Raw genomic sequence first — 12,322 nt, 5'->3', positions numbered from 1 at the left:
AACCCTAAAGAACAGTCCCGCTTTTTGCAGTGAGACAAGCACGAACCAAACACACCGGAGACTAGAAACTTCTCCCCACGGTTGCTCTGTTCAAAGAGAGGGTGCTGAGGAGGTCGCGCTTCCTCGACAGCCGTGCCCTCTAACCCCTCTAGCCCCCGCCTTCAGCCAAATCCAGTTGCAGTTCCTAGGTAGAAGGGAAACTCTGCACATGCTCAGAAGCACCCTCTTTCTATGATCACCTAGCGTGCGGCGGGCTAGGCTTACGCCCTGGCCTCCAGCCGCTTCTCAGAAAGTGCCTGGCTACACAGTTCATCTCCTCCAACCTCCGCTTCTCTGTGCAGGAGGCGCAATCCACGTTTGAAGCCATCGGGAAGATGCGCGTCGGAACAGGTGTAGTGGTGGGGGCGCATGCTCAGATCTCCTTAACTTTTTCTTTCCCCAACCATTCATTCACCCCAGAAAGCACCGGCTTCAATGGGAGCTTACTCCCAAGTAAGTGTGCACGGGGTGGGGCAGCTGGGGGGAGTGTCTCCCGTGGGGACTGAAGCGAGAATGTTTAATTCGTATTAATTAATGCGGAGCGCAAGGTCTGGGCGCGTGGCGCCTCTTGTTGACTTCCCGCGGGCGCCCCGTCCCACCCCCCGCCCCCGCCCCTTTCCAGGGGAAGGGCAGGGCATGCGACCCCCCGCGGAGTCCAGACGCGATGACGCCTGCAGGGTGGGGCGAGGTGCGTGGGCGGGAAGCAGGTGGGCGGGGCCGAGTGAGGGGCTGCCGGGCAAGGTGGGCCGGGCGGCAGTGGGCAGAGCAGATCGGGGAGGACGAAGGGGAGGACGACCCTCCGCCAGTCCGTCCGTCCCGCTCCGAAAGGGTTAAAGCGCGGCCGCGGGGGGGCGGAGCCCCAGCCGGCCCTGGGAATAAGGCGCCGCCGCCCGGCCGCCTGCGCTCCCTTTCGCAGAGTGGTTCGCTGCGCCGGGGCTGCGCGCGCGCGCTGAGCCGAGCGGAGCGGAGCAGATGGAGCCAGGTGGCTCGTCCGGGATGAAGCCTCCGTCCGGCAGCTCTCGCCGGCGGAGCGGAGGGTAGTGCCGCCGCCGCCGGGCCAAAGGAGGGTGGCTGGCCGGCCGGCCGCTTGGCTGGCTGGCCCCAGGCGGGCCATGATCCCCCGCAGACTGAGCCCAGACGCGCCCGGTCTACCGCGACCCCTCGCCTTGCGCCCCATCGCGCAGGAGCTTCTCTAGGGAGTCCCGGGACGCCGAGCGCGTTTGCTCTCCAGCGAGGACTTCCGAGGCGATCGCGACCCTCCCCGCCCCCCACCCACCCACCCGCCGCCGCTACTGCTTTCTCCTCCCTCCTCCTCCTCCTCCTCCTTGTCTCTTCGTTCATTCCTTTTCTTCTCCTGAGGTTTTGTCTGTCTTTCTTATTTTTTGCCGTTTTCTTCCGTCCCTCCACCGAGCCTGCCTGGCACCATGCGGCTCCGTCTAGGACCCACCCTGTACGGTAAGTGAGGAGCACCCACCTCCACCCCCTCCATCCGTTTTCGGGAGGTCTGGAATGCGGGACACGAATGTTTTGATCGTGAGGGTGGGCGAGGAAAAATAACTTGGTGGGTTTTTTTATTAGGGGGCGGGGAGATGTGGGGGGGGGGGGAGAGAGAGAACGGGACCTCGCGTGTAAACTGGCTGTCAAAGCGAGGGAGGAATGGGGCACGATCGGTCAGGAGTCCATTTGGGGGTTGTTCCTTTGAGTTCAGAAAGGAAAGGAAAAAGCGAAGCTTTACTTCCCATCCCCTTGAGATGTCCCTTTCGAGAACACGGGAAATATCTCGTGGGAATATACACGCAGGCACACACACGCAGGCACTCGGTTGTTTGCCCACTCCAGCCCCAAGGCGACCTTGAGGTGGCACCATTTCCAAAGGCGCTATTATGCTCACGTGGACTGGAGATAATGGGCGTCTTCTGGGGCTGTCCAGTTATTCTGTGCTTTGATTGTTCTGAAATAACTGCTCTTTCCCCGATCCGGTGCCTTAATAATGTGGAGGCACACAAGCACCACACACTAGCGATGATGTCCTGGCGAAGGACGCTGTGTATGTATGTGTGTGAGAGAGAGAGCACTACTCTTCTGATGGTTTTAACCATCTCGGATGGATAGCCCCAAGGAAGATTACAGGAGTGGTCTAATTTGCCTGACTCAAAATTGTTCAGAAAGCCTCATTAGCAGCCCCCCCATGCCACCTGGACAGGATTGTGCAACTTCTAGAGGGGTATCCGTTCAAAAGTGGCTCCGGAGGCTAGGAGGTTGGGTTCTGTAGGCACAGAGGAAACTGGAGACCTTTCCCCCTCCAGCTCAGCAAGGCCAGTTCTCTTCTCCGAGCAAGGTGAAGTGTCCTGAAGTTGGAAGGATGTGCACCGCTTCTTCTTGGCATTGAGAGAAGATTGACTCTAAAGGTGATGGACAGGGCCAGTGTGTGTGTGTGAGAGAGAGAGACTGCAATGGGCTTCTCCATCTCTGGAGGGCTGATCAGTGCTGAATTCATAAAGGACGGAGGATGTGCGCTGCCAGCGAATGAGGCAGGAGCCAAGGAATGGCAGGTGCTGCAGATCTCCCTGGCGCTGCTGTCCTGCAGGACAGATGCATGGCCCGTGTGGGTCCCGGGATCAGGAGACCGGGCTAGAGTTCAGACGAGGCAATGGCCCTGCCTGGCTGGCTGGCTGGAGGGATGCCGGTGGCTTTCTGCTCTACTCTGCTTGTTGCCATTTATAGCCTGGCCCCCAATGGGTTACGCAACAACAGGCAGCTGCTTATTTTGGGGGTGTTAAATTATGGACGAAAGAGGAGTTGGGTTGTTTTCAGCTTTATCCGCGTCACCAGCTACGTCAGACCTGCTACCTCTGGCCCCTCCCAGGGACACTTGTCTTAACCCCCCCAGCCTACGCACAACTGAGTTGTCATTTCTGATCTCAGCACCCACCATGGTTCCCCAGATTTAGGAGCAGGGCTTGAGTGTTGCCTGCCTTGGTATCCAATCACACACTGAGTAGCGCTTCCTGCCAGATCCTGCACTGGAACACACAGGCACCCCAGCTCCCCGGATGGGTCCTACCTTGCTTGTCCTATGCAGCTCTGCTGATTCTGACACAGGATTCTATAAACACTGGAACATGCGTACCTGGACCAGCCATACAGACAGCCGCAAACAAGGATGTATGTGACCAGGGGTGAAAATCTGGACTCAGTGAGCTCCCCCATAGATCATGTCAACTTGTGGCTCCAGATGGAAAATTGTTCATCGTTAAGCAACCAGGTCTAGAGGCAAACCATGTGATGTGGTGGTGGTGAGAGGGAATCTGTGGCATTCTGGAGTGCTTTATTTATTTATTTATTTATTTATTTATTTATTTATTTATTTCCTTCTGTCTGACTGGATAGCATGCACAGATCTTTTGTAAGCACATATCTTCTGATTCAGTTTATTCTTTTAATTTCAAAGTTAATTTCCTCCATGTTTCCCTTTTCTTGTAATCTACACAGCAAACATAAAGAGAAAGTTCAATGCTGGGGGAGGGGGGACCCTCCCCAAGACAACAATAGCTAGGTAGGCTGAGCCTGCCCACTGTTTACCTCCCACCTTGAAAGCAGGCCAGTAAACAGATATGTGAAGCCCTGACCAGCCATTAAACTCCTTGGGGATGGAAGGAAGAAGAAGCATTCCTTCTGTGAATGGAATCATGCTGGAGGGCCAAATCCTTGACTTTTCTTTCCCGGGGTGGCCTGTTGCCACTTTAACTGCAAATAGGTTGGCAACTGGCAAGTCAGATGGCACCCCTCTCGGGTCTGGGTCTGTCCAGCTGCCAATCTTCCAGCTTCCAATCCTTCCTGTAAGGGGTAAGCAAAGGCTCTTTCCAAAAGGGCAGTAATGGTCCATAGTAGGGGAGAGTTCTGGTGTGTTAAGATGGGAATCAACACTTGATTAATGGAGCACCAGCACTGCTGCTATCACGGCATGCTGGACCCTAACCTGGCGCCAACACATTTAAAAGATCTCCAAGGTTCAGAACAGAGGCTGGGGGAGGGAAGCGATGGGATGATGAGCTCAAAAGACTGACACAAAACATGGCCCATTGAATATAGCCGCCTTTTTCAGGAGAAGCCCTTTGCGCCCACTATTTGAGTATTCATCAGGATGCTATTTGTTTATTTAAAAAAAAGATTTGAGAACCTTTAAACCTAGTTGACTTTTCCAGCATTAAAACTTTGGATATCAGCATTACTTTCTTCTGGCAGAGGAAGACAAAACCAACAGCTGGCAGCCAAAGGAGCACATAGGCCTCTCTCTCTCTTCCTCTCTCTCAGACTCTCTCTCTCTTAAAGCCAGGGTAGCTGTACAGCATCTAGAGGAGGGAGGGCAAGGCTGCGAGAAGAGGCTCTCCCCCTTGGAGGATCCCAGTCAATACCATGCCCTGATTTTTAGAAGAGATGTTCAGTCTGCAGGAAAGGTGGTGTGATGTGTGTTTCTGTAGTTCCTCCCTGCTTGAGAGAGAGCAGGTTCCTCGTGAGCTGCAAGGATCAAGAGGTGGAGGTCAAGATAGGGAGGAAATGGTGTCCCTTAAGAAGCCAGACTTTCTGCAAGAACTGGAAATACTGTCTCATTTCATCCCCTTCCTCCTGGGATTGAGAGCACATCTACTGCCATTGATTTCACTCCTACCTCTTGAGTTAAAAATGGAGCCAATCTAGCTGTGCATCCCAGGTCAGACCATGCTTTCAGTCTTGACGTGGTGGTAGAAAACTTCTGTATTAATCCTCCCCCTCCCAAGTTCTTCCTGGCAAGTAGGCACAGATCTGATTTATTTTCGGTTTTGATTATTTGTTACCATTTTTATCCTGCCTTTCCCGCAGCAAGTTGATTCTCCTCTCTTGCCCCCACAACAACCCTGTGAGGCAAGTTAGGCTGGGGGGAAAGGACTGATGCAACGCCCCCATTTTGCAGGCCACTACAGGGTTGTGTTGCCCAGTTGGGGGAAAGCAACCCATCGCGTCCCAGCTTCCCACCACAACTCTTCTTCCTTTCAACTATCCCATGAACTGAGTCTGTCTGGCAGGATGTCCCACCTCCTTCCTTCCTCTGTGTGAAGGAAAGGCCCTCACGTGCACATTCACAAGGCACCAGGTTGGGGGACATGGCAGGGGCTGCTTCCAGCTTCCTCACCTCTGCCTTGGAATCCTGCTGCATGTGACTCATGCCCCCATGCTGTTCCTTTCCATCATGGGGCAAGTTGTTCCTGCGCCTTCCCAAGGGAGTGGTAAAATCCATCCATAACAGTGTGTTTAAAAGCCAGAGTGCATTGAGGAGCTTGTGCTATTCGTAGTACGGACTGGAATCCTCTCACAAGGTTAATGAACATTTGGTGAAGTTTTCTTCTGAGGGAAGGATCAAGGGTTTTAAATCTCAGGAGAAGCAGTTTAGGAGGGAGAAATGTCTTTAAGAGTGGGGGTGGGGATGCTGGTGTCGGCTTGGATGGGGATTACAGGGCACACATTCTTAGTGCTCCAGCCAAGAACATCTCCTCTCATTGCAGTTTAGCAACAAGGGTAGTAAAATAGCTTTTTTGGTCTCATACAAATGTGCTCGGTCTCGTCTGAGTCGTTCAGCTTTTCACCTTGAAAATTATGAATGAGCACCTCTTGCATTTGCTGGGGGGGGGAGAAATCGAAGCAAAGCGTCCCCCATACGATGATTATTTTGGGGGGGGGGTTAGGTTGGAGAGGGGACCGGGAAGGTAACTGTGGGTGGGTAATTCCTGAGAATATTGGGGAAATGTGGGGTGGGTGGAACTGAGAAGGAATTTGCTGTGAAAACCCCCATGAGATTCAAGGGTGGGGGTGTGAGAGTTGGCTGGGGTGGGGCATAGGGAGGTCAGCAGTATCTAGAACTTGCCTGCAAGCATCCCTTCCCCCTAAGATGAGGCAGAGAGGCCAGAGGGCTTTTATGGGGAGAGATGTGGAGCTTCCAATCCCTTTCCCCTCTGCTTTTTCTCTGCCCAAGCTCCAGCGAAAAGCCACAGGCCTGAATTATGGATGAGACTCCTTGGGTTACAGCCGGTTCCACCGCACCAGAGAGAGAGAGAGAGAGAAAGAAAGAGAGAGAGAGAGAGGAGTCCAGAGACAAGAGGCAAGCAGTCAACATTAGTAGCAGCTGCAGCTCCCTCTCTTCTCTGCCCCCACCCCTCTGCTCAAGATAAAGGCTTTTTCCCTGTTCTCCCTTGAGGGAAAACTGGCCTGCCATTATTGGAGGAAATGGCCACTGCTGATGGCACTGAGGAACATAGGCTTCCTTCCACCCCACCCCAGGGTTTTAGGGGAAGTGTTTTGGCAGGAAGGGAGCAGGGAGGTCAGGGCAGATTTCCCTCCCTACTTCAGGGGTGAAAAACAGGTCCTGCAAACAGAATTTCGCCTAATGTGTCTCTTTGGTTGTGGAACATGCATGGTTGCTGCCTACTCAAAGCCATGCTTTTGGAGCTATAAATCGACATGTATTTTTGTGACTATCAGTTCTGTAATTTGATTCACAACCTGAATCCCAGTCCTGCCTGTGTCATATCCTGCCAAAGTTGTGCCTGTTACTGTCACGAAGCCACCCATCAGTAAAAATGGGGTGGGGGGGTGGGAGAGACACTCCTTTCCTTTCCTTGGCATGGCATATGTTATGTAAGTTAGGACTTTTTTTGTTGTTGAAAATTTATGTTTCTTTGCTACCAGCTTGCGGTAATAGTCCAAAACTGAGCACAAACAGAATTCTTTAAAAAAAACTGGGAAGAGGGGGAAGAATTGGATTCTGTGGTGGATTTGGGGGGGGGGCAGCAGCATTTCACCTTGGCATCCGTTAGCAGCTGTCTTGCAATTCCCTCTTGTCCCAGTGGCCATTCAGCTTGCCCCTCCCCTTGTGTTCCTGCTCTGTTTAACTGGGTCAGTGCAAGACTTCTGCTTGTAATCTTACAGCGAAAGGAGGGGTGGGGCAGGGGGTCCTGGCCTTCTCAGGTGCCGCACTTGTGAATCTCCTGACCTGTGGAGTGAAACCCTCCCTTAAAGAATTCTGAACGCTGGGATTTGTAAAGGGTTGCTGGGAACTATAACCCCATGAGGAGGAAACTGCAGTGCCCAGAATTCTTTGAGGTAGCGAAATGGGCTTAAATTGTGCTTAGTGTGTACGCTACCCCTATCTCCCATCTATGACTGGTGTAGCCAAAAGGAGGCTTTTCCCAGTATGCTTCAGGCAAGTCCCAAAACAGTGAACGTATCAAAACTATAAAGTTAAGCTGGCAGAGGAGTGTGTGATTTCAGGTGTCTCTTATTTGAAGGGACATGGGGACTGTCATATTCCTGCCCTGGGGGGGGGGGCATTTACAATGTTGTTGATGTTGGTAAAGATGGAGCTGTGTCGAAGCATTCTGGGTGTTGGCGAGGCTCCTTGAAGGACTCCTGCGTTTGTGCGGAGCTTGTCATGAGCAGCATGTAGGCTGGAGAGAGTGGGAAGGCAGCGTAGGGCCCAAGTGGAGGTGGTGTGAACTACCGAAACGGATCGGCAGCTTGTGTTACTCGTTTGCCACGTCACACTGCCCACACACATGCATGCAGAGGTTGGGGACCATGCACACTTGCACGGGGAGGAGGGGTCTCACGTGAGAAATTGCGTGCGAAGGATGACATCTTTGGCTCTCTTGCCTAGGGGAGCATGCCTCCTCATGTGGGATTACGCCTCGCAGGGTTGCCAGCTCTGGTGACTTGTGAGTCTCACGGTTTGGGATCTCTCTCTCTGCATCGCAGCTCTTTAAAAGTGGGAGGATTTTGGCTTTCTTTCTCTTCTTTTCTTTTAAATCAAAGTAATAGCCAGTAAATCAAAGATAAAGAGCTGGAAAATGTAACTGACCCATCAAGAACACAATGTTGACATTCTGTTTTGATCTTTCAAAATCATGTTTTTAACTGGAAGCCTGACAACTGAACCTTTGAAGTATCTGGGTAGTATGTGTGTATTTTGGGGGGAGTACTAAAGAGAGCTAGTGTGGTGTAGTGGTTAGAGCAAGGGTGGGGTGGTGATGAAGATGAGGAGGAGAATAATGGGAATAGCCCCCTTAAGCTCTCAAGAGGAAAGCTGGGCTATAAAGATTTTAAATCAGGGTTTCGCAAACTTAGGTCTTCTGTTGTTTTTGGACTACAACTCCCATCTTCCCTAGCTAGCAGGACCAGTGGTCAGGGGTGATGGGGATTATAGTCCAAAAACAGCTGGAGACCCAAGTTTGAGAAACCCTGTTTTAAATCATGAGTGGGAAACTTATTGCCTTCCAGATGTCATTGGACTCCAACTCCCAGCAGCCCCAGCTAGCATGTCCAGTAGACCGGGATAATGGGAGTTAATAGTCCAACAAAATCTAGGCAGCCACAGCTTCCCCAGCCCAGCTTTAAATAAATAGCTGTCTTGAAATAGCAATGCAGTGGGTGGACAGGGAAGGCGGGACCACTCCTAGGATATTCCACATAAGGGCGGGGGGGGTGATGGTTGCTGAAGGAAGCATCTCATTGCCTGTCCTTCTCTGCTTCCAGGCTTGGCTCCCACCTTCCTGCTCCTGTTGGCCTTTCCTCTGGTGGCCGCCATGTGCCCCATGCTTTGCACCTGCTACTTTTCTCCGCCCACGGTCAGCTGCCAGGCCAACAACTTCTCCTCAGTGCCACGGGTCCTGCCCGCCAATGCTCAGCGCCTCTTCCTGCAGAACAACCTGATTGGGACCCTGCGGCCCGGCATGTTTGGGCCAAGCCTCGTCACCCTTTGGCTCTACTCCAACAACATCTCCTCCATCCAACCGGGTACCTTCCGCCACCTCCAAGCTCTAGAGTGGCTGGACCTGGGGGACAACCGCAATTTGCGCACCCTGGACGCAGACACTTTCCGCGGGCTGGAGCGGCTGCAGTCTCTGCACCTGTACCGCTGCCAGCTGAGCAGCTTGCCGACCACCATCTTCCGTAACCTCTTCAGCCTCCAATACCTCTACCTTCAGGAGAACAACCTGCTTTGCCTGCAGGTGAGCCAGAGTGCTTGGTTGTGGGTTAGCGTCGAACTTGGGCCACTGTCTTTGGCCTCTAAGGGAGAGCTTTTTCCCAGGTGGGCCGTGGAGGTATGGACCCCTTTCTCCTCTGGTGGTCCTCTGGGCTTAAGTTTCTTTTGACCTTGTGGGGCATATTCTCAAGGAAAGATGATGGGAGTGGGAAGGAAGAAAAATGACTGGCAGTGGAGCCTGAGGACAGATGGGGAATTTCCTTTGAGTTTCCAGCAAGCAGATGGATAGGAGAGAGTCTCACTGGGCAGAACAGGGAGGTGGGTTGATGAGGTGAGGTGTTGACATGTTTCCACATAGATGGTTTAAGATGTGCCTTCTGAGAGGACAAATGGAGGCCTCTCCGCCATTTCTCTCTGAAGACTGGCAAGGAACTGGTGTGCCGCTCAGCCTTCCACCCCCACATGGCTGGTCCTCCCCTGAAGGCAGGTTCTCTGTGCCCTGCCAGCGACTCACTTAAAAACCACATGCCTATCCGGCCTCGGGCGCGCTGTGGCTTAAGAGTAGGGGAGCTGCAGCCTGGCCTGCAGCAGCAAAAATGCATTTGCAGATCATGCCTCAGTGCTTCAAGCCACATCCTTAGCGGGGGAGGGCAAAGTTTGTGGGTGGGGGACTTAGGAGCCAGCCTGTATCATTTCCTCAACCAAAGCGCAGGAGTCAACTTCCTCATAAAACTCTGGCTTTGCGTCCAGCAGTAAATCCTGTGTAGCTGTGTGGGAGAGATCTGGAAAGGTGGGGAGACAGCAATGAATGTCTACAGTCTTGAGTTGACAATCGGCCTAGAATCTCCCATATGGAGGAAGAGGCCTTTGGGGCTGTTCCTTTTGCCAGCGGTGTCTTCACAGCTTGTCCTTTCTTCCTCCATCTCCCAGGATGACCTTTTTGTGGATCTGGCAAACCTGAGCCACCTTTTCCTGCACGGCAACAAGATCTGGCAGCTTTCCGAGAACGTCTTCCGGGGTCTGTCTGGATTAGACCGCCTGTTGCTGCACAGGAACCGCCTGCATGCCGTTCCGACTTGGGCCTTCCGCGATCTGGGCAAGCTCACCATCCTCTACTTGTTCAACAACAGCCTGACCACCCTCTCCGGGGAAACCCTCTCAGACTTGCCGTCCCTGGAGTTCCTACGCCTCAACAACAACCCGTGGGCCTGCGACTGCCGGGCCCGATCCCTCTGGGCCTGGTTCCAGCGCACGCGCGTCTCCGTCTCGGATGTCATATGCACTTCTCCGGCTGACCGCGTGGGGCGCGACATGCGCCGCCTCAACGAAACGGCCTTCCGGGGCTGCCCGCCGGGCAACCACCACCCTGTAGGCTTTGACTGGGGTTGCAGGCCCGAGTGGGAGAATGGAGCAGCTCACCCCCACCCCCACCCCCGCCCTCACTCCAATGGCTCATCCAATCACCTCTATGGCCTCGGGGGGTCGCCTCCCGCCGACCCCTCCTCCTTCTACAGGGACGTGCCAGCGAATGACATCCGCAGCCCCAAGTATGACCCACCCACGGAGGATGGCTACTGGGGGGGCTATGGCAACGAAGAAGGGGGGCAGCTGAAAAAGGGGTGCCCGGGACCTGGCTGTTCTTCTCTGGACTCTGGAGGTACCAGGAATGGCTTCCTGTTGCTTCCCTTTCCCTGGCTGCTGATGCTTTGGGGACCTTCCTGGTTTTGACAATGGAGGGTGGCTGCTCTGCTGGATGCTAAGCTGCCTTTTGAGAACTGACTCTCTGGGAGATCCAAGCCAGGATGGGTCCCCACCCAGCGCTTAGCTGAGGCCAAAGGGATTAAGCTTCCTCCTGCTACAGGGACAAAGGGAGACTAGATCCGTTGCTGCTGCTTTCCTGGCCATTTGTGAGACTTAACACTGGAGCCACTTTCTGGGTGGTATCTGACATATTTTGTGAACATATGGCAAGGGCGCCCCCTTTTTATTTCTGGGGTGTTGCATAATTCCGCTAAAGATGTTCCCTTAATGCTACTGCTATCCAGGGCTGTTACGAGGCCTTCTGTGTTTTCCATATCCTGGAAAGAGCAGGGATCTCTTCTGTGCATGACAAGGAAGTGCGGAATGAATGAGGATCTGATCTTCAGAGGTTCTGTTCTTTCTTCAGTATCCTACCATGCACATAAGTGCCTGCTTTGTCCAATCGGATAGGATATCTCAACTCAGAAAAAAAAAGAAAAGAAATACCATTCTCCTCCTGAGGCGCAGAAGGCTACAGGAATCTTGGGCCCTTGTCACTCTTGACTCCTCTCCCATTATTTGGTATATGTTTTGGGGTTTTTAGTTTAAACACCAGGGGACCAACTCACATAATCAGTTCAGGTAATAATTACCAAGTGCAATGTTTCACTCGGTAATCTAATCTTCATTGGCAGGGATAGTGTCTACATGATGATGAAAGTGGCTGTGTTGGCTCTTCCACACTACCAAGTCTTAGAAAACAGTTGCAGTTATCTCATGATAAACACGATCATGTGAATTGGCCCTTGCTCATAACTGCTGGTCTTCATTTTTTGTGTGGCTGTGTCCTCTCCCCACCCCACCCCTGGTGCCTCCATGTCTTCCCCTGCCCCTATTTTCCCTTGAAAAAAAGGCCAAAAAATTGGTTGGTTGGAGAACTATTAAACTATTTTAGTATGGCTTGGTGGACTTGGTCACTCAAGGAAGTTTGTAATGGGGTACGCAGAGAGAACCACGATGAGGTGTGAGAAGTCTGTAATTGTTGGTTGACTGGAGGTTAACTGGAAATGAGTAGCTCATTCTTCTGTCAAAGGCTACTCATTTCTCACTACACATTCCTGTATGGATACTTCCTGGAGTAGCCCTTAAGCCAGTCATTTGGTTATTGAAAGAGATCCAGTCCATTCATCCATGGTTTCTTCAGAAATTCTGTTATTGCAACTGGTCTTCACTCGCATTGAAGTTGTGGCCTATGTCTGCTGCCGTGTAACCTGCGTTTGCTGCAGAGTGCTACACTTGACAAAGAAACACAACTGAGTCCAGCTTCCCAATGTGTGCCTTTTCTTATACAAGTGTTCTCATAATCACATGTTTACTTTATAAAAGTGTACCTGCTTAAAACAGGCCCAGAGCTTTGGAACAAGGGCTCCTTTCAGATACATTAGTCCACAGGTCTTTCTAGGCTTAGTTGGGTTGAAACAGCCTCTACTTCTGTCTTAGCCTGCTGCATAGCTTATTTACAGTATTTAT

The 12,322-nt window shown here is 52.4% G+C and overlaps 1 protein-coding gene across 2 annotated transcripts; it reads left to right on the top strand.

Annotated features, from left to right (window-relative positions):
- Positions 1-798: 798 nt before the first annotated feature.
- RTN4RL2 (reticulon 4 receptor like 2) lies at positions 799-11,751 on the top strand. 2 transcript variants are annotated; one of them, XM_081189295.1, is made up of 3 exons: positions 799-1,494; positions 8,602-9,077; positions 9,983-11,751. In XM_081189295.1, exons 1-3 carry the CDS (start codon positions 1,464-1,466, stop codon positions 10,778-10,780), a joined length of 1,305 nt encoding a protein of 434 aa, XP_081045421.1. In that variant the 5' UTR covers positions 799-1,463; the 3' UTR covers positions 10,781-11,751. The 2 variants fall into 2 exon arrangements, with proteins under 2 accessions (XP_081045421.1, XP_081045420.1); XM_081189294.1 differs by lacking the exon at positions 799-1,494 and adding an exon at positions 5,837-6,172.
- Positions 11,752-12,322: the final 571 nt, after the last annotated feature.

Source organism: Podarcis bocagei, assembly GCF_964188305.1.
Source record: "Podarcis bocagei genome assembly, chromosome: 1".
Taxonomy (NCBI): Eukaryota; Metazoa; Chordata; class Lepidosauria; order Squamata; family Lacertidae; genus Podarcis; species Podarcis bocagei.
The sequence above is the reverse complement of the archived record's forward strand: the minus strand, read 5'-3'. Positions and strand labels throughout refer to the sequence as shown.

Excerpts from the sequence above, each read along its gene's own strand:
- RTN4RL2 (XM_081189294.1), top strand. The coding sequence starts at position 6,079 with ATGAGACTCCTTGGGTTACAGCCGGTTCCACCGCACCAGAGAGAGAGA. Across the intron at positions 6,173-8,601 it reads GAGGAGTCCAGAGACAAGAG|GCTTGGCTCCCACCTTCCTG; the intron begins GCAAGCAGTCAA and ends CTCTGCTTCCAG. Across the intron at positions 9,078-9,982 it reads ACAACCTGCTTTGCCTGCAG|GATGACCTTTTTGTGGATCT; the intron begins GTGAGCCAGAGT and ends TCCATCTCCCAG.